Source organism: Lampetra fluviatilis, chromosome 21, assembly GCF_964198595.1.
Source record: "Lampetra fluviatilis chromosome 21, kcLamFluv1.1, whole genome shotgun sequence".
Taxonomy (NCBI): domain Eukaryota; kingdom Metazoa; phylum Chordata; class Hyperoartia; order Petromyzontiformes; family Petromyzontidae; genus Lampetra; species Lampetra fluviatilis.
In genome coordinates this window covers 10,128,628-10,154,149 of record NC_136295.1, presented here as the reverse complement: position 1 = coordinate 10,154,149, position 25,522 = coordinate 10,128,628, and the positions used below count along the sequence as shown (strand labels likewise).

Below are 25,522 nucleotides of genomic sequence, written 5' to 3'. Positions count from 1 at the left end.
TCCGGTTTTCCCCTCCATTTTTAGAATCAATGGCAAGCGTCTATAGTATTTGGTTGCGATACATTTCCGCGGTATAAGCCACTTCGTTGAGCTATCATTTGTGGCCAGGTCGCATTTGAAAAAGAGCTACAGAGCTCAGTGGGCCTTACCTGGTAAAATACAAAATAGTTTTTCACCCGGCGACCCTAGATCGATTCCTGGCCATCATTGTCGAGCAATATCTGAACCTATCCTGGGCACCCCTCTTCGCCAAGCGGCACTGACTACCGTTGTGAAGTATGGTCAAACAACCCTTACGACCGACACAAAATGTGAGCCCTTCGGCAGCGGATTAACATGTCACTAATAATTTACAGCCCTCCTATCAATCCACTGCTGGATGATGGCTTTCCGATGCCACGTTAGTTGCAGGGGCGCTATTTGACCGCACGTCGGTGAAGGGGCCTTACCTTGTAAAACAAACATCGTAAGCTTTTATAGTTTTAATCGAGTCGTCGTCATGCGTGCCCCACGGTTTTGTTGTGGGTGGTGACCACAGTTTGTGCACACCGAGTTTTGACGAAAGGCACCGATGTCGAACTGCGCGAGAGCCTCGCGTTATGCACACACTCTCACTCACTCGCTCTCTCTTTCTCTCTCACATTTTGACACCGCAAGCGAGGGTTGCCACCTCTGAAAGGAGAAAAAAATACCCCGAACGTATCATGGGGGAACGTAAAAATGTCTCACAATTTTGGAAGAGGGGATGGAAAGCCATATGTAAATGCAAAAAACAGGGCTTTTAATGGTCTGGGAGAACTTACAGATTTCCCAGGACAGTGGCTACCCCAAAAATAGGACGATCTTGGGGAAAACCAGGACAGGTGGCGACCCTGCCACGAGCAAGCACAAATTAAACCCAAAGTGTTGTGCACGTTTGTCCCCAGCTGAGCAAATTTGTGTAACTGAGTGAGGTTGTTTTGTTTCCACGTGTACTTGCATGCATATGGAATGTAATTTACGGACCCATTTTTACCCTTGTTGGTAGTACACGCTACAGTTCCCCATAGGCCACAATCCTCAACCTATAACGTTGACCTCCACATGCAATGTTGCCCAAGTTACTGAATGTGCCGATAATGAAGATAGCATCTGATTGATGTGGCCCAGTGGCTAAGAGATCAAATCGCTAAGCTGGTACCGCTGAGAACCGTGGTTCGATTCTGAGGTTCAGATGCACATGATTAAACAAGGGATCTCAAGTGTGGTGAGCTGATGGTCGCAGTTTATGCCTGCACGAAAAACAAATCATCACGTTAAGTTTAGATCTGAAACAAATTCCATTTCCGAGAGCGAAAACTATCCGTTTGTTTCTCATGTGATGCATATTGGTCCCAGTGGCAAGGCAGGTGGGAAAAAATTAACCTGTTAAAACAAAGTTTTTCACTATAAATCCTTTATATGCGTGGCGGCTAGAGTCCTCTCGTCCTCTGGCTTGAGATGGCTGCCACGTATGGGTCAGATGATTGCCTGGCAGCATTAAGCAATTGGTAATTAAATATAAAAAAAAAATTCCTAAAAAGTGTAAAATTTAGCAAAATTTTTTTCACGAAAATTAATTGTCACGCACAACGAGTCTGTGTGGAAAATGTCAGCTCGATTGGATCACGGGAAGTGGGTTCAAAAACGACCGAAAGATTTGCACGGTCGTAAGCGCGCAAGCAAGCAAGCAAGCGAACTTAATATAAAGGATTTAAATAAAAAACGACCGAAAGATTTGCACGGTCGTAAGCGCGCAAGCAAGCAAGCGAACTTAATATAAAGGATTTAAAAAGTAAAGACATCTGTCGAATGTATGTATGTTGACTTTCTTTCGCACCGTACGTAGCCCACCGTGCTAATCGGAGGTGCAGGAAATAGATCAGAGGTCACTTTAAAAAAGCATCTCAGAGGTTGCCCTGTGATATCCACTTCCACGGGCCGTTCCTTAACAGGAACGGTTGCACTGCTCTGCGAGAGATCCAAATGCTGTCTTTGTCTTGTGACGTGATGCTGTATTCTTAGGTTTTTTCGATGAAGTCACGTAGGTAAAAAATAAAAAAATTAAATTCATAAAAGTAAAATGAAAAATAAATAAAAATAAAAAATCACGACGTTTCGGAGGCAACACAAGCTTCCGTCTTCAGGTGGAACCGTCACAGCCCGACAGCTGTATCAAGTAAATGAGAGATTACACGAGATGCCACACCGTATATATAATGGTTGAAGAGGGGAAGGGCCAAGTACGACACACTTTTATTTTTATTTTATTTTACTTTTATTAATTTTAATTTTAATTTTTTACCTACCTGACTTTACCGAAAAAAACCTAAGAATATGAATCCTTGCAGTCACGAAAGCTTCAAATCTAGACGTGATGCTGGTCGCACAATCTGGAGACAATTGTGGAAACAATAGATGCCTTTCATTTTTTGTTGTTCTAAGTGTGTCACGAGACAGAGTATCCGTTCCGAACACTTGCAGAGCCGTGCATGATGCTGTGTGCTGGAGAACGGCCCGTGGAAGGTGATTTCACAGAACTACTTATGAGATCATTTCAAGTGACGTTTTCCACCCACGCTTCGGGACTCTGCACTATCCAACAAGCATTGACACAGACGCGTTCATTTCACGGTACGGGAGTTAAGCTGACTTTTTTCAATTCTCCTCAAGATCTGGAATTTTTGTTTCGCTCAATTAAGTGCAAACACAAATTTAATACGGTGGCCTTCATTAAAAAATTGTGTCCGCAATCATGGGTGACCGGGCTTAGACCATCAAAACTCGCTGCACGCTGAGCGTGATCACGGGTGTGGCTTTAACGCCGGATTGTAAGCTAGGATCCCGCGAGATGAGCGCTCCTGGCCCACGAGCCACTCCATGATGATGAAGTGCATTTTTAAATCAGTTTTCAGCAGAGGTGGATGACAATACCTCCCAGTGGGGAGTGGTGGCGGTCCCGACATCCCAAGCTTCGTATATAGTGCCCTACATAAAATAAACATTACGCGTGTAATTTTCTCCGGGGAATATCAATCACGTGCCAATCATTGGGGGTCTTAGGGGTTGAGTTAAGCACAACCGGACGTGGCGCTGGTCATTTGTAGCTTCTATTTCCGGACAACGAAACATATGCTCGCGTTCAGCGGCGTTATTGTCACCTCGCGGTGAACGAGTTTAATTTAATAAACAGGCTCGATGGCCCGCGCTGAACGGATGCTTGGCACGACACGAGGAAGCCCAGCACAGAATTTGAGCAAATATTTAGCGAGAGCCATTTATTTGAAGGCGCTCACAACCGAGGTTTAAATTATTGAGCATCGTGAGCGTGTGTTTGGACTTAGTACATATGATTGATTAAATCCACAGCATCCATAGAAATACTGTAAAAGGAGGTGAAAGCGCAGCCATCCAATTGCTCGCTCACAACACTGCTGGTGGAAGGGCTTCCGCTAGAGGGAGCTCTAGAGATGCCCCTCTCGAGTGTATTTGGCCTACTCTTCCACGCTGACCAGACCTCTTGGAAGAGGTAGGAGTGCCCACACTTTATCACACCACAGGCAACTGCCGATCGACTCAATGCGATGGTGTGCCCATTTATCAGGATCAGAGATTTTCCGTTCGGGGGCACTGGGGGCAGAAGGTTATAGCTACAAACAAAACAACAACCGATAGGAGGGCAAACGACAGGTCAGGTAAGGAAGCATTTGTGCTGCTGGATGGACAGAGGTGGCGGGGCGGGGGAGGGATGGTTTGAATTTAAGAACCTTACACGGATGTTTCAACTGCTGCGCCGGAAGATGGAATCAATCCGGTGAGCTCTGGATTGCAAATCCAGCGTGGTAACCAGAGGAAACTGTGCTTTGAATTAATCACACGGTATACCGTCTATTTGAAGGTGACCGACTAAACCAGAGCATACGTTGAATTAAACTCACGTCGTTACTGTCATGATTTAAAAAAAAAACACGTGTTCTTCTCATGTTCATTAGAGATACGGGGATCATTATTATTCATGTTGCGAGGCTGCGTCATTGCTTGCAAGGGAACGATTCGTGTAAGTTATCAGAAGGAAGCGAGGAGCAGTGCTCATCAGCTGTGGCGGAAGGTGTGAATTATATCACCGTTAATAAACACACTGGGGGAACGGTGGCCGAGTGATTAGCGCACTGCGCTATGATTAGCAACGCAGCCACGGGTGGCGGTAGGGTACGGTACGAAATAATGGCACGCTATGGGGATATTTTGGTACAATATTTTTTTACATCACGTACGGTACGAAAATACGGTATATACATTTTTTTTCGTGCCCTTTTCGTACCAACTCAGGAGATGAATTAATTGGAGGCTAAGCTTTATTCATTTCTAATAATCATTCTACTCTCTTGTCTTCAAAGGCGGCGAGAAGAATTTTAACACATCCGTTAAAAAAAAATATCTTAAACGGCAGGCAATATTAATTTCTCTTACTGCCACTCACTTACTATTGGAAACAGATGTGAACGTTAAGTGTTTTAAATCAATATTTCGAAAATTATGCGACTTCGGATTTAAAATTTATGTCAATTCGAGCAAAAAAACAAACAAACGTTTTACAGAATATATATTTTTTAATTACAAAGGAAGGAGCTTTCTACAAAAAAATAAAGCAAAACCAAACAGTGTACTGTAAGCTTGCTTGTCAACTATCCATTATTTCCCTAAGATTTGTTTTCTGTTAGACACGACATAAGGTACGAAATAACGAAACGATATTTTTTTCGGGTACGAAATACGGAGAAGAATATATTATACCGTGCCGTACTGCCACCCTTGCACACATCACTATGACCCTGACCACCTGAGTTCGATTCCCAGCCACGGTGGTGAGTTAATTCTCGATATCGGAACCAGACGCTACACGGGGGACAAACAGGAATGAGACAAACCACGGTTGAGACGGACTCCAAATGGCACAGTGCAGATTAGCAGGACAAGAAATGGGAACAGGCAGCGCAGATGAGACACACATTTAAACGAGACCGGCAATGCAGACGGTACGTAGGAAACAGATGGTATGAGCAAGATAGCACAAACAAGGCAAAAAGTAATTGGATTCCTGAAATAAAATTGTGACCCCCCCCCCCCCCCAATTACGAAAACTCATCATATTGCAAAGTTAGGGGGATAAGGGCAGGGTGAATTATTACGCGTACAGTATAGCAATTACTCTGACGCGATACACGAAACTGTTCAGGGATGTGAAGGCTGCGTTAAAGATAAAATATAACATTCATCAGTTTCCGGGTGTTTTTTTTACCCCCATATTTCACTCCGGATGACCGCTGCAAAGTATGATCTGTGTTTTGATTTAGTGTGCTGATCTTAAAGGTGCATTGAAATATGTTGATACTCCGACTGATGCTCCTGCTGTTGTGGAGTGACTCATGCAGCCAGCTATGGCTGCAGGGTTTGGCTTTAACATATTGTTTAGGTCGTTTATTGTGAAAATTCGGTCACAGTTCCTATGATCACTGTTACATTGCTTTTATGGCTTTATTTTGGTGATTTCGAAAACGTTTTTTGGTTTGGCCATGTTTGTTTGTTGTAGTACGGAGTTAGAATGATGGCTTTAATCTAAGTTGTCTTGTGGTTGTTGTTGTTTGACTTGCATCCCACTGGCATTTTTGCACACAGCGTTGGTGTACGATGCATTTTGTGGAATATTTTGCTGTTTTTTCCTGGATTTTCTGTTTGCAAATAGTCACATGGTCACTTTAAGATGTTTTTGTTTCATGTTTTTGTTTTTTGTTTGTTTCGGTTGCACCCGATTCAAGAGCCGAATGGCTCACAGGGCTATACCAAATAAATGAAACTGAAACTGAAACATTTACGTAACTTGACACGTGACTCAGAGAACAATCGCAAATTAGAGACGTCAAATTTGGCTTTCAACGAAGGGAGCATGTGCTGGGAGCATTTCGTTACCGGAGAAGCTGTTGGCACGTGGAGCGAAACGTTGGACATCGTGCCGAACGAAAATGCATCGAAGAGCTATAACAGCACAACACGGTGGGACGCCGTGGTGGCTAGGAGATGTTAACTCCCTCGCCTGGTATGCAGAAGGTCGTGGCTTCGATCCCGACCCTGACGCCTGCTGCTGTATATTTGGAGTTTGCGTATCTATCTCTCTTCATCATCACGGTGGCTAGGAGATGTTAACTACCTCGCCTGGTGTGCAGGAGGTCGTGGCTTCGATCCCGACCCTGACGCCTGCTGCTGTATATTTGGAGTTTGCGTGTCTCTCTCTCTTCATCATCACGGTAGCTAGGAGATGTTAACTCCCTCGCCTGGTATGCAGAAGGTCGTGGCTTCGATCCCGACCCTGACGCCTGCTGCTGTATATTTGGAGTTTGCGTGTCTCTCTCTCTCTTCATCACGGTAGCTAGGAGATGTTAACTCCCTCGCCTGGTACGCAGGAGATCGTGGCTTCGATCCCGACCCTGACGCCTGCTGCTCTATATTTTGTGTTAGCGTGTCTCAATCTCTCTCTCTCTCTCCCGTGGTCACGTGGAGTTTTTTTTTCTCCGGGTCCTCCGGTTTTCCCCTCCACATTTAGAATCAACATCGCGCGATAAGAGCATTTGGCTGCTTTAAATTTCCACGCGATGAGCCACTTCGTTGAGCTATCATTTGTGATAGCCGGATCGCTTCCGAAAAAGAGCTACGATCGCTCTGTGGGGTCTTACCTGGTAGTACAAATAAAACGTTTATTTTTATTACATCTACGAATGAAAAAAAACGATTCATCAGAAGCAGTCGTTGGCTTCGTGTTGTTCTCCCTGCAAAACCATCCGCACCGCCGACCCACTCACTTCTCCTGTACGACGCACACGTCCGCCTAAAGGGGGGGGGGGGCATCGCTGCTTATGTTATCCAACGCAGCTTTACATAGCGGCCTTCTTCCAAAGCGCTTTTTGTGACAATGGTGGTGTGACATTGGTTGAAATCAAGAGTGGGGTTATTGTGACGGGAGAACGGGTGGCAGGGAGTGGTTAAGGAGGGGGGTTGTGGACGGCCTAGCCGTAGCTTGGGCTGGGGGCAGGGAGTGGCAGGAGAACGGGATGGAGCTCCGAGCAGCTGGGGTCGATTTCGTTTAACCCTCCTCCTCACTGATTCCCTGCGGTCACCTCCTCGCCCCTTCTCTTTAGCCGCCCGCTGCTGCGGTCATTGTCCCCATCAACTTAACGCTTACAACGCCTCCCGCCAGCTCAGAGGAAGCTCCTTTCGACCACTGGGGATTTGTCGCTCCTCGCAGCCCGCCGCGTTCAACCACCGTGCGCACGTCTCTCACTCTCTCTCCTTCTTCGTCGTTCGTCGCACGCCAAGACCCTCCGTGCTGCCCGTCCCTTCGTCCACTTTCCCACGCTCTCGTAGCCGTTCTCGATTCAAGAAACGTTTTTGACGTCCACCAGCCGTGCTCCCCCCCCCCCATAGCCTTGCATCGTTCAAGCCCTGCGATAAGCTGTCGTCTGGCTGTACCTATCATTAGTGATCTTTAGTTGATGGCCATTAAAAACTATTGGCCACTGGGCATGCGCTTAACATCTGCGATAAACAAACAACAAAAAGCTACACCGTGATAAGGCCTTCTCGTCCTCTTCTCGCAGAGAGGCAATGCTATCTGCTCCGTGTTTAATTGTAACGATTATCCGCGCGCAGGAAGTAATGTGCACCCGAGGGGGCCCCCGGACGAGATGAAATGACGGGACGAGTTTGTTGTTGCGGGTGTGAAATGGATCGTGAGTGACATCGCGGGCCCGTGAGGGATGGCGACGATTCGGGAAGGCCTTCACCAAGCAGTGGATAGAGCGTGGCTTATGATAATTGCCCCACTCTAGGCATCGTTAATTGAATTCGCACCAAAACTGTGAAGACCCTTTCTCGATGTATTTGCCTGCCATTGCTTTTTTTAAATCCTAAAAATGTTGAGCTGCATTTTTTTAATCCTAAAAATATTGACTGCATTGCCTCTTCAATTCGCCTCGACCCGAGCTCATGAAATGCGTCTACTTTTTCAGGTCATGAGGCCACATCAAAGGGTGACAATCAATTCATCATTGTGTCAGTGCCGGATTAAGCTAGTGCGGGACCTGCAGCATCTGTTATAAAACGACCCTAAATTTTGTTTAAAACACATAAATATTCAAACACAAATGTTTTACTTGCATAATAAAGTAATTGTGTTTTTTATTTGCTATAGAGCCAGATAAGACGATAAATCGCTAACCTTAAACACCCAGTCGTTTATAAAAGTTTAAGGCGGTATAGTACTATAGTAATAGAGCAAGTGCAGAATCACTGAACCAGAATTTATAGCTTGAAAGCATTTAGCGCGGGGCCCTTCAAAGTGTGGGGTCCGTAGCTACATATGCAGCTACTTTTGCTACTACGATGATCCGGCACTGCATGGTGCAATGCAGAGCCTTTGAGCTAAAACAACGAGCAAAATAAAATTGTCTCTCTCTGTTCTCTGCTTTACCCACTACCCTTGTCACCTGAATATTCCAAATACACGACTTCGGATGGCTCAGGTTTGCCTGGGAGAAAACGAGTGCCCTTTGCAACAGGAGCACCCGTCCCCTCTCTCTCTCTCTCTCCATGCCTCATTTTAATATTCCCAGGGCATACAATCAGCGTGGCACGACTCTGCAGTCGACGGCGGCGACTCGCATGCGCTCTCCCTCCGCGAGCGAGGACGCTCGCAAAATAAATAGGCGGATAAATAATGAATTCATAACGATTAAAGAACGGCGGGCAACGTTTACTTCTACAGCGCTCGTCTTGCGTCTGCTGCGCTGCAAATCAGCATCTATATTTTATGTCGGAGAAATCCGATGAGCCAAAGAGCTCTTTTCTGCCGATGTCCACCTAATGGTGTTGGCGGCGATGGACTTGCAAGACCCCGGAGGGCTCGCCGGTAACGGGTTGCCTGTCGCGGTCGATTGAAACCGGAATCCGATGGAACCAGAATCAAATCCGCCGACCACGGAGTCGTCAGAAGCGTCGGTGTGGGTCAAAGGTGATTCAGTAAGGGGGTGATGATGAACAAGAATAAGGAGAAAAGGGATAAGAATATGACGAAGTCATCTTCTTGGTTCTTTTGGTAAAGTCACGTAGAAGGGAAATAATAAAATAATAAAAATAAACATTATAAAATAATTCTCACGACGTTTCGGCCACAACGCAAGCAGCCGTCCTCAGGTGAAGAACAGGTCTGTCGGAAAGACAGCGTCTGAATGAAAACCACCAGGCTTGGCAGCGTATATTTAAGCTGGGTTGGAGGGTGCAGAGCGCCTTGACAAATGAATGAATCCCTGCAGTCACGAAAGCTTTCAATCGAAATATGAAGAAGGATAAGAATGATAAGATAAGATGAAGAAGGCGACGAAGGAGAAGGATAATCTTTTCGCGTAAAACACCGATATATGCGCACGAGGGTATACCACCGGTCAAGAAAGATGACAACCACAGCATGGTCGAGAAGCCGGAAAAGCACGCCCTATACCCGTAATGCGCGTTTATGAGGCTCCAGTTGAAACAGATGTTCATGTCAAACAGATGGCCAGGAGACGGCGGTGTTGAGTGTTGCCTCTGGCATGGCTGGGTTTCATCTTCTTGGTTCTTTCGAAAAAAGCACGTAGAATGAAAATAATAAAATAATAAAAATAAAACATAATAAAATAATTCTCACGACGTTTCGGCCAGAACGCAAGCAGCCGTCCTCAGGTGGAGAGCAGGTCTGTCGAGTAGACAGAGTCTGAATGACAGACCTGCTCTCCACCTGAGGACGGCTGCTTGCGTTGTGGCCGAAACGTCGTGAGAATTATTTTATTATGTTTTATTTTTATTATTTTATTATTTCCATTCTACGTGACTTTACCGAAAGAACCAAGAAGATGAATCCCTGCAGTCACGAAAGCTTTAAATCGAAAAATGGCTGGGTTTGTTTGTTCCCCCCCCCCCGTGTCCTCCGGTTTCTCGCCACATATGACGCCAAACAACCCCATCAATGGGTATTCTACAAACATCTCGCTGCAGAATCCTCCTGTAAAGAAATGTTTCGTCTTGAGACTCAATGTAGCTTTCCTGGATAAACAATTTGCAATGATGTATGTATCGGGATGTTGCCGTTGTGTGAATATAATCGGCGGTTCAGTTTGATCTCACGCCAGGTGAGTTTTTAACCCCCCCTGCCTCTGTCCGGCAGTATACAATGGCAGTATACAATGGGTGCACGCCAATTAGCCCATCGGCAGGGCGAATATATGGTGGGGGTACAGTTTGTGACCGCTCCCACAGACACCTGCCGTATGTGGAAGAGTAGGCCAAAATGCCCCCTGGAGTATCCCTCCAGAGCTCCCTGTGGCGGAGGTCCTTCTGCCAGCAGTTGCGTGAACAAGGAATTTAAGGGCAGCGCCTTTACCAATATATATTTTTTAATCGGAGCTGCCTGACACGACACGAAGAGGCCTTTACGCACTGCCCCGAAGCCTTTAATTACAATGTGCAGGAGCTGCGTCATGGAAGTAATCACTCGGCGTGTGTCTACCTTTCTAACGCGATAACTTCGACGATGCCCACTCGGGTACGCGCGTATGTACTGTGCGTTGAACTTCTTTCGCGCCGTACGTAGCCAACAGCGCTAATCGGAGGTGCGGGGCAACGGACAAGAAACTAATCAGAAACAAAAAGCGGTCCTAAAGAAACGAGTTTCCAATCTAGAATTAAATGCGCATATCTGCCTGTGGAAGAGCGTTCCAGACGGCCGCAGAAGCGCATCTGAAAAGCGCGCGATGCGGTGACCCCCGTCCTTGTTCGATGGCTCAGCAGCCAAGAGCTGGTTGCGAGGAAAGTGAGCAGTCCACAGTCAGCAGACACGATGTGTCGCTCGTAACACGTGCGTGATCACTCGCACGACGGGAATGACCCGTGCGATGGCATCGTCGCGAGACAGGGTAGCTATACTCTTAGTTCTTTCTGATACGTTCCATTCATTGGCTACCACATTCTGATCAGCTCCCCCCCCTCTCTCCTCCCCCTTAACTTGTATTTAAGAGCTTGCATCTTGAATCCCTGCCTCACTTGATGCAGCAAATCTGGCTGTGACGGTCCCACCTGATGACGGAGACTCGTGTTGCCTCCGAAACGTCGTGATTTTATTATTTTATTTTTATTAATTTTAATTTCATTTTTTACCTACGTGACTTTACCGAAAGAACTAAGAGTATGAATCCTTGCAGTCACGAAAGCTTCAAATCTAGACAGGGTAGCGTTTCGTGCGATGACACGAAATAACGTCTCGCGTCCCTGCCGCAAATCTTCTGCTGAGCTGGAAATGCGTCGTTTAAACGTGACGCCCGCTCTAAATGCTCCATAATTACATACTCTCATGTACGGCGTACTGGTGTTTTATTGATAGTGAGACGTGACGTAAAATGAGAAATGTTTTTGCCCCCGGAACCATGTCCGACGTTTCACTTCACGTGCCAAGACGTGCTTCTTATTCGTCTTCTTCTTCAGGAAGCGCGCCACGCGCATGTCGAAGAGCTGCAAGGCGACCGCGAAAATCTGCGCGATCGCTATTTTTCATTTTTTTTGTAAGAATCTTAATGATGCTATTTTTTTTATTTGCTCATAAAAAAGCCCTCGGCGAGTTTTAAGACTTTCAATTCAGGAGGGTCCTACTGCAACGGGATGTTTGGTCAATTCCACCGAACGAGCAACTCCCGATGGGAGGAATCTTCGAGTGCTCGGAGAAAATCCACCGACTCGTACGTTCAACGAGATAAGGTTCTAAAATATATTGCTGTGTCGTCATCTCCAGGCCACCTCGAAGCTCAAGCTGACAACACCCATTATCCTCACCCAGGCAATGTCCTAATCCCAAGTCCGAATTACACTCAGCCATGCCTGGCTTGTGGGAGATCTGACAAAGGTCGGTCACACGCAAGGTGATTTGATTTCCAATACTCTAATTATACCACACGGCCAAAAAACAGCCAGTGGCCACGCATTACAAAAAAAAACACGGGGTTTGTTTTTTTACAGTTAGCTTTTAACTTCGATGGTTTTCTTGACAGGCCATATGGCTCAACAGATACGAGTGGTGCGTTAGCGGTAATTATTACAAGAGGCAGACGATAATCACATGGTTGGTGGTTGCAAAAGGAATAATTGGTGGGAGTGACTCTGTGCCATTAGAGGCCCACGTTAATAATGCATTCGCAGTGGTGCGAATTTCTAGGCCAATCCTGTTGTTAGGCTGATGTCATTTCAAATTGGGTCAGAGGTCAGACAGTGCCTGCTTGTCGCCATAGAAACAGGAACTCATGCTCCGTTGCTGATAGGCGGCAAGGGCACCGCCATTAACACCACACACATAAAACAACTAAGTGTATGAAAGCAGCCTTTAATTAGCAATGGCCTTTTGCACCCTTTAGAGCATTGAGTCAAAAGCTGAGGGACGGCACTCGCGATGTTGAACATAATTGCTGAGAGATGCAGCGGTTAGAAAAAAGTTCGCGTGGAATGACATACCACATTGGCTGTGTAGTAAATTGACAGTTGGGAGATGCGATAAAATCGTCTTCACAATGACAACGATTTGAACTGCTACATTGCAAGGCTATCTTGCATTGCTAATGTGACACCAGTGGACCGCATGTTGTCTATTAATGATGGCAGAGTGTAAGTGTAGCTTGTTAACAGGTCAAGGTTGGAAGCTTTGCAACAAAACCTAAAATTAAGTTTCCCTAACAATGCAACGTCTCTTTATTCTGTGGAGTAAAAAAAATGACGTTGACGATTTCGAATATATTTATCAGATTTTTGGATAATTTACATGACGTCGTAATTTAATGGTGTCTTTATGCCGACAGCAGAGGCGTCATTCCACGTGGCACCAAGACACAAATTGATGTTGGAAAAGCACGGAAGAGATGCCAGACAAGTGACAGCACTTGCATGGCGTGTGATGTCATGCTTTCGGCTCAATTTGAAATAATTATATATATTTTTTCCACACCATTTGAAATTTCGTACATAGGACAGATTTTCTCGATTCATGTATACTTCCCAAGTACCTGCGCTCAACAATGACAAAACGTTGATTTATTTACGTTTGCATTTTTTAAATATATATTCGCATTGGCAGCATTATTATTGTAGAGATTTTTATGGCTTTGAGTGCATAGTGCGTGTACTTAAAAAAACACACATTTGCAAGTAAATAGCTAACAAGTAAATGGCCATCAAGTAAATGGCTTACATTGCCTCGCTAATGCTGCCCTACCAAAGCTTGTGTAAACTCGAGGAGAGAAGAGGCAGATGCTCTCTCCCTGAACCTTTTTGGACAGGACGGTGCAATCTAGATTTGAAGTTTTCGTGACTGCAGGGATCCATACTCTTTGGTTCTTTCTGCTCGTGCGTGCTGCTGTGCACCCATCAAATGACCGTACTCCCCAGATGATAAGCCGCTTTGGAGAGTCAAACATGTGCCCGGCGACAATAAATCTTCACGATTCTGTCCAAACAAAGACAAATACCACCCCCCCACCACGTACGGGCCGCAACAGACGCACGAGAGGGTGAGTGGCTAACACCACGCCCGGCCGCCTTTGTCTCCCCAAGTGCTGACATTTTATGCGCGCCGCACACAGCGACCCCAAATTAAGACGGCACTCCACAACATTTGCTTTAAAGATACGGGGATTTTTTTAAAAAATGTTTGTCTTATAATATGAATAGAATTCCGGTCAAAGTCTTTAGGGCCACTTCTGTCTGCTCGACATTGGCACCCGTGACTACGTTCTCCTTCAACAAGAACAACAAACAAACATCATCCCCTGAGAGCTTTTTAGAAAAAAAGCATGGAGTCTCTTTGTTGCCATTTTAGAAAGATGACCGACAGCGGGAACACACATTTTGAAGCGTGATTCGCCCTTCATTTGGTGCGCCGAACACTTGTGTAAGCAAAACAAAAAGCAAACAATATAAATGACAAGCTGGCGAGTCAGCGGCGGCATAAAGAGAGAGTCCCCGTTTCGTTCGAAGATTTTACTGTGCAAATAATTGCGAGCACCCAAACGGTGGGGGGGGGGGGGGGTGGCGCTGTGGGGGCAAACTCGCGTGCAAAATGGATGCGCAACGTACTGGGTGTTCAAGACAAAAGCCCTCCCTCCCTCCCCCCACTCCCTATAGCCTTCACATACTATTGAGTGCAAGAGCCACCTATGAAGGCCGACACGGCGCACGAGGAGGTGGGTGACCAGCTCCTTTTGTCCGCTCACAGCACACCAGGTACTCGTTTACGGCTGAGCCAGCCTAGGTGGGGAGGGGAGGTCTCAGGGCCGGTTCAGATATTCGTCATCGATTTTGGCCACGTGCAATATCACACCCACGCACGCGCACTTCATATTGTACTGGTGTGCAGAATGTCACGATTTATTGTTCGCCAAATATCTCTCTCCTATGGGTTTTTGGGTTCAACCACGCCTCGCTGGGTTATTATGTCCAACGTTCCGTTCCACGTGCCGAGGGCTTTCTCAGGAACTGACGTTACGCTGTACAGTACAAATGCGTAAATCTATGCGGTAGTAAAATAAAATAATAATAAAAACTCTTCAAATATGTAATCACCAATTTTTTCCAAAACCTATACCGGGCTGGACAGTGGTGAATTGGTAAGCTGTGTGTGTTAAGTTTCGTAGCAGTCAGTTTTTAGGGGGTTTGTAGTTTTCCCGAAGTGTCACCAGCTGGATGGATGGTCAGCTATACAGACAGACAGACTGACATGATATCAGTTTAACACGTCGGTTTTCACCACCACATTATTAATTAATGTCTCCCTTGTGAACCTTTAACATTTCACAAAACCCCGCTTATGTCAACCCGTGTTGTTTCCTTGCCAGTGACACATCCGTCGAAACTTTCCGTTCTGTTGGGCGGCACTGATGGGGCATTTGGAGCCTCACCAAAAACCGTGCGAGCGTGTTTAAGTGCACCTCTCTGCTTACTTAGCGGCGTTATTTATCAAACCAATTTCATCGCCAAACACACGCACACTTGGACGAAGCTCTGCGTCACCGTCGTTATAGTGACAACGGTGAAATATATGGTTACTAGGAACAGATGTGTTAATCCTGAGTAAAGTCTGCATGCTAAATTAAATTGCTCGGGGGGAGGTTAAGGTTCTGGCTAAATACAGCATCGTAGGTTGATGTTTGTCGATATAATGATGAAAGTTGGCAAATGCTCCCGTTTGCTGACCAGTGTACTGTTTTGCATGCATGTCATTAAATTGGAAGTCATCACCAATTGTCAATTTCTGGCCTCATTGGTAGGCCAAAACAAGTATTTGTATTCCAACAGAAAATGCACGACCTACCATAATCTCGGAATGAAAAGACACTCTGGAAAGTAAGACACTCCACCAAACTCATGGTCCATTTGACAATTATTTTTGGAGACAATATACTACCTCCTGGGAAAGCAGAAGTCACCGTAACATATATAATTAAAAACATAGGTAGAGTGGACACTGAGAAAAACAAAGTGCATCTAAGCATCCGGAGAATACAATAATAGGCCATTGACGCACGTGCTGCAGGATTATTGTTGCTCCATTTCACACCATTTCCATAAATAAGAAGTGAAATTATGCCTCGAATCATCGATTAATATTGATGTTTAAGCCCACGATGTATGCATCGAATTGCGTTTGTTCGATTTGTGTACATTATAACCCCTCAAGCCACTAGAGGCCGCTACAATCGCCGCAACGTTGAGCAAATATCGATGTATATTTTTCATACTTTGATACTGGCAAAAAAGGTCCCATTTTGTAGCTGCTCACCCCGAGTTATAAATGCCCTGATGGTGGCATTGACCTCGTACTGATCGCCTTTTGGGGTTTTTTCTGGTCTGACACTGGCGGTGAGACTGGGCCCTAAAGAAGGCTGTCTCTGGTGTAGGCCAATCCGTTTCAAAGACAATGCCATCGATTATCACAGCATGTGTGTTTGCATGTTCACCACAAGTACCGTGTTTGATTAATGTAGGACTTGATTCCTTGCAAAAGGTTTCTATTTGGCGTTTGGCCATCTTAACACAATTCCTGTTTTATTGCCAGAAAGGGTAAAAACTATTCTGTTTTTTTTTTGTTCACGTAAATAGATTGTTGAATCAAATTGTGACCCTGAATCAAGACAATGATTAAAATCGCTAGGGAGGGTGACTCGTTGCACGCTACTGTCCATGCAATCACACGAGTGCAGCCGCAATGAGCGGGCTATTTTCGACACAAGAGAAGACGGTCTTACCTGCAGTGCATTAGAAATGGATTTTCGCTAAACCTAAAACAATGTCTGCCTGTCCAATGGATGTCAACAGTTCACGCTCTCGCCCTGCCAAGGCTATTACCTACAAATGTCGTTATACCGGGGGGCACAGCATCTCCAATCGCTTCAGTGTAAAACAAAGAAAACGACAAAAGGAGCGTAACACATTGATCTACAGCGTAACACGTTTTTTTTGTATCATCATCGTCTTAAGCTGACACTGCCGACGATGTGCAGAAGAGTGTCCTCGTGACATTTTAGGGGCCTCTGGCCACCGCGTCGTATTTTTGTTCGTCCACACACACACACCAAAGAAAGACCAAACCACCGCTCGTTCGAGCCTTCTTATGCGACAACGAAAGGCCGCCGCCGCCGTTCCGTACGTCCAAGCCAAGAGTCTCCTCTCGTCGTCGAACGCCGCTCGTAAAAGTGCACGCGAGACCGCCCGCTTGCCCGCCCGTCAGGTGCGCCCTAAACAAAGCGCAAGAAACTCGCCCTGCAAAATGGGTTCTTAATAATTCAAAAGCCACGCGCACAAAAACACACACAGACACACACACAACGGGGGTTGAACGCCGCGGCCGAACAGCTGAGCGGTGCAGCTGTCCCGTGCAGTGTGTGTGCGTGTGTGTGTGTGCGTGTGTGTGTGTGCGTGTGTGTGTGTGCGTGTGTGTGTGCGTGTGTGTGTTCGTGTGTGTGTGCGTGTGTGTGTGTGCGTGTGTGTGTTCGTGTGCGTGTGTGTGCGTGTGTGCGTGTGCGTGTGTGTATGTGCGTGTGTGTGTGTGTGTGCGTGCGTGTGTGTGCGTGTGTGTGTGTGTGCGTGTGTGTGTGTGCGTGTGTGTGCGTGTGTGTGTGCGCGTGTGTGTGTGTGCGTGTGTGTGTGTGCGTGTGTGTGCGTGTGTGTGCGTGTGTGTGTGTGCGTGTGTGCGTGTGCGTGTGTGCGTGTCGCAGATCCACAATCGCCACCTGCGTGCCATAAACTACAAACACGGCATCGCGAATGACGGATGGGGGGAATATCGAGAGGGCCCTCTTTGTTCAGGCCAGCAAGGCGAGCGGCACGAACGCAGCAGCAGCAGCAACAACGGCGACGTCGACGTGGTGGAAATTATCCGCCACGAATGGTGATCTTCTCGGAAAATTGCTGGGGGGGGGGGGGGTGCTATGCGCGCCGCGAAAAACAAGGAGGGTGGGAGGTGGTGGCCTTCCTGAGCTCGTGAGAACAGACGAGGGAAAGGGGAAAAATTAACCCGTAAAAACAAAGTTTTTCACTATAAATCCTTTATATGCGTGGCATCGGTTTTATTTTATTATTCATTTCTGTTTTTCTTGAGTAAGAGTTTCATTTTTATCACATTGGTATTTTAAATTAAATATGAAAAAAAAATCCTAAAAAGTGGAAAATTTTGGAAAAACATTTTCACGAAAATAAATTGTCACGCACAACGAGTCTGGGTGCAAAATGTCAGCTCGATTGGATCACGGGAAGTGGGTTAAAAAACGACCGAAAGATTTGCACGGTCGTAAGCGCGCAAGCAAGTGAACTTAATATAAAGGATTTAATAAAGGATTTTAAAAGAGCAACAACAGCAACAACAAAAACAAAAAACGGTCGACAAATTAGCAAATCGGTGGCCGAGTGTGGTGTGCGAACGCTTTACGGATTTACGGGTCACTAATTTGCTGTAGGGAGGTTGGGGGAGGGGGGTTGAATTTGAGACCTTGCGTAATCGACAGGCGAAGGCTCAGCGAACACATTGCGGGTCCCAGCGGAGGCTGTCCATCGCGGGGCTGGCGCGTTGGAAATATCAGGGGGCATTATTTGTTAAACAAGGGTGAAAGTGCTCCTGGGTAATCTTGCCCGTGTGCCAAGGGAGAGAAGGATGGAAGAAGAGAAACGATGAGGTTAGTGGTGGGGTGGGGTGAGGAGGGAGGGAGGAGTGTGAAGGGAGGTGCGGTGGGATGGGGTAAGGAGGAGAGTATGAGGTTAGCAGGGGAGGATGAAGGTGGGGGGGACTATTTGTGCCTCCAAGCGACTGCCATGTGAAGTCACAATGTGGCATTTTTAATCCGTTACGCTTTGTAGTTTGTTGTTACACTAATATGCCCTTATCTTGAAAAATAACTGTACAGGCTTCACTGCAGCATATTAAGGCTACGTACCACAGTATCGCGTTTTTCCTTCGTGATGTAAGTTGCGGTATATATATAATGAGGAGGGCAAAAAATGTACATTTAAAAATAAAATGAATGTAATTAATATAAAAATCATTGGTAATTATCACGTTGTACTACAGCTCTAATACGGACAATATAATTGATTTTCTCGAATATTAACAAATTGCATTAAGAGGTATGCCCATTACAGCTCAACGACAAGTGCACATTGAATATTTGCAGTGCTTCACAGTATTGTTTTTTTGCAATGCTAAACGATTTAAACATAATTCACACGTCGCAAGACGTAATATGGAACACGCAGTGCCGCAATGGTTCATAGCGCACATTGCGCCCTTTTCGCGATAAACCCTTTTGAGTCCTGACCACACTGGCAAGTTATATCTTTATATCGGAACCAGTCCTCTCACACACCCCCACCCATCCACCACCACCCCCCCCAGCTCTCTTTGTCTCCCAAGTGGCGATGCTTACACCAGGCACTCATTTGAGGCTGAGTCGACCTAGGAGAGGCCCAGGACCAGATAATCCTCACCGGATGTTGGTCGTGAGTGGGTGTCGAACACGGCTCGCCGGATTTATAGCGCAGCTCACTGACCGCTCCGCTCCCCCCCCCCCCACTGCCCGCACCTCCAGCTTCACCGACCCAAACGACCAGCATGGTGAAGTAGCGCCAAACAGCCCGACTAACGCGGCGTAGGGAGGCTTTCATTCGATGGTGGATTGACAAAGGGTACTATATTGTTCTTAGACATGGTGATTATATCATGTAGTTACGGTGACGATGAGCTCTCAATGTGGCACGTGGACATTATATCTGGCAAAGTGCCCAGGTGAGTGACTAACCACTTCGATAATGAATGAATCTAAGATGTTTTCATACTCTTAGGTTTTTTCGGTAAAGTCACGCAAGACAATGCATATACTCTATGATAGAGTATATGCATTGTCTTGCGTGAATTTTTAAATGTGTTTTATTTTACTTTTATTAATTTAATTTTTTTACCTACGTGACTTTACCGAAAAAAACCTAAGAGTATGAATCCTTGCAGTCACGAAAGCTTCAAATCTAGAATCTAAGATGTTATTTAGTTACATGAAGCGAGAATCTTGTTCGGCTACAGTGTATATTTGGCATCCAAAGCCTGGGTATAATAATGATAATAAGCATTAAAGAATCACTGAGCCGGATCACGTACATCACATTTCATTTCTCATGCTGTTTCACAGTCCTCCACAATGCATTGCACACACTGAGCTCTTGCGCTTTCTATATATACCCGAAGAGCCATCCTGAATTATCCCAGACTCTCTTATGAATTGCAAAGGTTAGCATTATAGATCCTGGATGCCACCCAAATAGGTTTGTGTGTGTGTGTGCGCGCTATAAGTTGGCATAGGTGGTGCATCTGCATCAACTCAGTTCACGCATAATACCTGGGTCTGTGTCGTGCCTTACTGCCAACAAGCCTTCGACCCTTCACATGGCCTCAGTGCACCTAGCCTGGCACAAGTGCTGTGGTGACGTCGCCGTCGCTTAGCGGCAGACGCCCACAATTGTTGTTGTGCTTTTACGCAAAAATACCTCTGGGGCTGCACGTCTGCATGCTGGGTTTCGACACATCCGTCTGGGCTCAACATTCTACAAGGCAACACATTTGACATGCAGATAATTCCATAGTACAGTGTATGTTGACAAGGTGCCAAATCATAAGCATCACATTGGGTGATCGGTGGAAGAGTGATTACCATGCTCTGTTGTGAACCTGGCCACCCAATATTCATTTCCCGCATGGCTAAGATCAGTGGCAATTAATATCAGAACAGATCCGGCTCTCTCTCCCCTCCCCCTTTACCAACCCGCACTAAGCAGCGTGGTGAAGTATGGTCAAAACCCATGACCAACATGACATGGGTTAGCCTTCATCGAATGGTGAATTGGGAATGGCTGGCGGTTATTTAATGCATAACATATTATACAGTAGATTTAATTCCATGGCGTATATCACTATATTATATATAACAAAAAAATAAATTATACTGCAAGGAAGATTACATTACTATTTTGGGTTATTGGTGGGGGCGGGTGCCCAAAAATCAATACTTAATGTTATTGATTCATTCATTGAATCAGGGATTCCCGATCTGTGTGTCCCCCTATTGCAATTCAAAGACACGAGCCTTTATAATTCACCCATGTTCTGCGTGCCCATCAATAACGACACGACTTGACTTGCTTCTATATACAGTGCGCACAGCCGGGACAAATCTCCACAACGGGGCGGTCCCAGTACTCGGGTGCTGTCCATGGGGCAGTGGTGCTGAATTTAAGATCCAATTCGAGCTGATGCTGCTGCTGCTGCAAAATCCTGGAAGCATTTTCTCGGAATAATAAAGCTAAAGATTAAAAAATATAGAGAGAGAAATTATAATCCTCGAGTGCATTTGAAGTGCTTGTGTGAGACTAACATTCAGAGGTGCCACACTGTGCAGTCTGCAGGACACTAATAGACGGTATTTTGCATTAGAAATAGATGATTTTCCAATGCACTCTCGACAATAACCTATTCATAAAGAGTTGTAAACCATTTTTTATCATCATCTACTCACAACCCCTTTGAATTGCTGGGGTGATTTTTTCGTGAGATCTGCCAAGACGTGGCGACTATTCATACGGGTGTGCGTGTGTTTAAATGTACAACGCTATATATTTCTTCGACACATTACTTAGTGATGCTGCTGCATAGTCAGTGGTGCACAAGCACAGACAACAACAACAAAAACAATTAAAAAAAAACCTCAACACACTCATCAATAATCCTTGCCTTAAAAGAATAAACAATATATAATATGCGACGTTTCGGGCAATGGCGCTTTAAGTGTCCTTCTTTTAATGTACTATGAAGGGCCATCGCCCGAAACGTCGTAGAGTATATTCGTTTCCTTTAAGACATAGCGATTGCCGAATATGTTGGACGTTATATATATGTATGTACTTGTGTCCGCCAGATATAACAAACACGATTTTATTTCGCATCGTCGTGTCGAGGCCAAATCTTGACATTGCCCACGATGTTGAAAGAATACGGCCTCCTTACCGAGACTGCTTGCACAATCATTCAGTGTACGTGTCCGCAAACTGCGCCCTAGTTATCCCAATCACACGAGGATTCCATACTCACCATGTAGTGCGAATTAAACACGCAAGAAATACAAGGCAGAGTACAAATCAAGCACGGAACATGGTCTTCATAACCCAGCCGCGTAGACACGCAACGGCATGGCGAGCAAACGCGTGTGCACTTGGTGGTTCATGTGTACGTGTGTGTGTGCGTGCCGCTTTGTACACAGTATGAACGTGCGAACGGGTATTTGTGAATGTACATTCGTGAAACGTATGTCAGGGTTTGTGTGAATATCACTCCGTTAGTGTGCGTATGTACGTGTATGTATGTACGTGTGATTCCTCACCATATTCAGAGCCGGCAACGATCACCAAAAGAGCTAACGTTATAAAGGAGGTGAGCATCTTCCCGTCCGTATACTCAGCTCAGGAACAACATAGCGTGCCGCTGTCTTCGCAGACTGCACACAATCCTCCTCCTCCTCCTCGCTTGCTTGCCCCGCTCTTCCGCGCCTGTCTCCTCTGCTGTGATGTTTCCTCGTCCGCGTGCGTCTGTGTGTGTGTGTCTGCGTGCGTCTGTGTGTGTGTGTGTCTGCGTGCGTCTGTGTGTGTGTGTGTGTCTGCGTGCGTCTGTGTGTGTGTGTGTGTCTGCGTGCGTCTGTGTGTGTGTGTGTGTCCGCGTGCGTCTGTGTGTGTGTGTGTCTGCGTGCGTCTGTGTGTGTGTGTGTGTCCGCGTGCGTCTGTGTGTGTGTGTCTGCGTGCGTCTGTGTGTGTGTCTGCGTGCGTGCGCGTGGGTGCGTTTCTGTCGTTTTGATGCGCGCTCACATATCACAGGCTCAGTTTGTGCCCTACCACCACCATCCTTCCCAGCCCCCTAGCCCACCCAAAGTGTGCTGCTCTGTGCATGTGTGCAGTCGGCATAAAGGAAACCGCAGGCAGTCTGGGTGAGAGGTAGGAGGGGAGGGGAGGGATGAGGGTGGAGAGAGAGCGAGGAGGAGGAAAGCCTGGCAGCGTTATGTGTCTCGTGGGGAAGGGGGCACAGGGGTGGGAGGCTGTTCTGATGGTCTTACTGTTGTAGGGGTGTTACGGAGGGGCTGTATACATAGGATCACACGGGAAACAAACACAGTGGGCGGGGCTTCGTGAGTGCACGGGGAGGTGCTCTCAACGACGTCCGCACAGGGCAGCCTGAGGGGGCTGGCCCCACCCCTCAGCGAGGGGTTTTGGTATAAAAGGGGATGAGCCGGAGAGCTCAGGGTAGAATGTTAAAGCTAAACCAGTGAAGACCGAAGATCGTCTAGCTAGAGCCCTGGACTCCCCTGGGTCGCCGCCCTTGTCAGGGCCGCGCAGGACCGAGCCAGCGGCGTGGTCCCGAGAACCAGAGCTAGTGCTCTGGGACTCCGGGTACCGTAGCCCGACTTACCAATGTCGGGCCAGACAGCCTCCCCTAGCCCGTTAGTGGAGGACTAGGAGGTAGGTCAGAGATAGCTAGCAGTGTATTCCCAGCTAGCGGGTGAGGGGGCCGATACCCCCTCCAGTGTTGTATGTCCGCGGTTGTGACAACTGTTGCGGAATAAATACGTATGCCTCAACCCCGGCGTCCAAGAGTCCTCAACGATATTACACTGTGACCGCTCTTGGCTTAGGGGAGTAGTGAGTTTAGATAATTTTGCACGTTAATATAAAATACACTGAAATTAATCAGATTGGACTCAATCGTTTGAGTCAAACCCGGGTTAAATTAGGTTAACCCGTACCAGGTTAACGCTTGACAACACTCCCATCAGCACGCTGCTCAGTGTGGGTTAGTGAAGGTCGGAGGAGTGATGTAGCCACTGCACCGGGTGAAATTTCATTCGCCACTGATGAGAATTGAACTCACTCAGGCCACTGGTTCGTTGTGCAATGCGATAACCACTGCACCACCCAGAAATATAGTCATTGGTATATTTGTTGTGTAGTGAGTCCAACTGAGTTGCAGACGTTGTTCCTTTTAGAGGCAACACTTTTATTTGTAACACCGTAACACCGTAACACAAAGGGGTAACTGCCCCTTTACCAGACTACAGCAAGTTACTGCTACAAAGTGTCGATCCCTCACTCGGGTCTCCAACCACGTGGTTGCCTCATAGGACGGAGAGCTTCAGCTTGAGACGTAGAGCTTCCCGCTTCTAGATGTTGAGCTTCCAGCTTGGAGATGTAGAGCTTCCAGCTTGTAGATGTTGAGCTTCCCGCTTGTAGATGTTGAGCTTCCAGCTTGGAGACGTTGAGCTTCCAGCTTGTAGGTGTTGAGCTTCCAGCGTGTAGACGTAGAGCTTCCCGCTTGTAGATGTTGAGCTTCCCGCTTGTAGATGTTGAGCTTCCAGCTTGTAGGTGTTGAGCTTCCAGCTTGTAGATGTTGAGCTTCCCGCTTGTAGATGTTGAGCTTCCAGCTTGTAGGTGTTGAGCTTCCCGCTTGTAGATGTTGAGCTTCCAGCTTGTAGGTGTTGAGCTTCCAGCTTGTAGATGTTGAGCTTCCCGCTTGTAGATGTTGAGCTTCCAGCTTGGAGATGTTGAGCTTCCCGCTTGTAGATGTTGAGCTTCCAGCTTGTAGGTGTTGAGCTTCCAGCTTGTAGATGTTGAGCTTCCCGCTTGTAGATGTTGAGCTTCCCGCTTGTAGATGTTGAGCTTCCAGCTTGGAGATGTTGAGCTTCCAGCTTGTAGATGTTGAGCTTCCAGCTTGTAGATGTTGAGCTTCCAGCTTGTAGATGTAGAGCTTCCAGCTTGGAGATGTAGAGCTTCCAGCTTGTAGATGTTGAGCTTCCCGCTTGTAGATGTTGAGCTTCCTGCTTGTAGATGTTGAGCTTCCAGCTTGGAGATGTTGAGCTTCCAGCTTGTAGATGTTGAGCTTCCAGCTTGTAGATGTAGAGCTTCCAGCTTGGAGATGTTGAGCTTCCAGCTTGTAGATGTTGAGCTTCCAGCTTGTAGATGTTGAGCTTCCAGCTTGGAGATGTTGAGCTTTCAGCTTGTAGATGTTGAGCTTCCCGCTTGTAGATGTTGAGCTTCCAGCTTGTAGATGTTGAGCTTCCAGCTTGTAGATGTTGAGCTTCCAGCTTGTAGATGTTGAGCTTCCAGCTTGGAGATGTTGAGCTTCCAGCTTGTAGATGTTGAGCTTCCAGCTTGTAGATGTTGAGCTTCCAGCTTGGAGATGTTGAGCTTCCAGCTTGGAGATGTTGAGCTTCCAGCTTGTAGATGTTGAGCTTCCCGCTTGTAGATGTTGAGCTTCCAGCTTGGAGATGTTGAGCTTCCAGCTTGTAGATGTTGAGCTTCCAGCTTGTAGATGTTGAGCTTCCAGCTTGGAGATGTTGAGCTTCCAGCTTGTAGATGTTGAGCTTCCCGCTTGTAGATGTTGAGCTTCCAGCTTGGAGATGTTGAGCTTCCAGCTTGTAGATGTTGAGCTTCCAGCTTGTAGATGTTGAGCTTCCAGCTTGTAGATGTAGAGCTTCCAGCTTGGAGATGTAGAGCTTCCAGCTTGTAGATGTTGAGCTTCCCGCTTGTAGATGTTGAGCTTCCCGCTTGTAGATGTTGAGCTTCCAGCTTGGAGATGTTGAGCTTCCAGCTTGTAGATGTTGAGCTTCCAGCTTGTAGATGTAGAGCTTCCAGCTTGTAGATGTTGAGCTTCCCGCTTGTAGATGTTGAGCTTCCAGCTTGGAGATGTTGAGCTTCCAGCTTGTAGATGTTGAGCTTCCAGCTTGTAGATGTAGAGCTTCCAGCTTGTAGATGTTGAGCTTCCAGCTTGGAGATGTTGAGCTTCCAGCTTGTAGATGTTGAGCTTCCAGCTTGT

The 25,522-nt window shown here is 46.6% G+C and overlaps 2 protein-coding genes across 2 annotated transcripts in view; one reads left to right on the top strand and one right to left on the bottom strand.

The window, feature by feature from the left end:
- LOC144938215 (receptor-type tyrosine-protein phosphatase N2-like) overlaps positions 1 to 22,277 on the bottom strand; it is a 193,825-nt gene extending 171,548 nt beyond the window's left edge. The window contains exon 1 of the mRNA XM_078866031.1: positions 22,047 to 22,277. Within this exon, the coding sequence (XP_078722157.1) occupies positions 22,047 to 22,104 (58 nt within the window). The 5' untranslated portion in view covers positions 22,105 to 22,277. The remainder of the gene's footprint in view (positions 1 to 22,046) is intronic.
- Positions 1 to 25,522, top strand: part of DNPEP (aspartyl aminopeptidase) — a 121,654-nt gene that overhangs the window by 57,420 nt on the left and 38,712 nt on the right. The window lies entirely within an intron of this gene.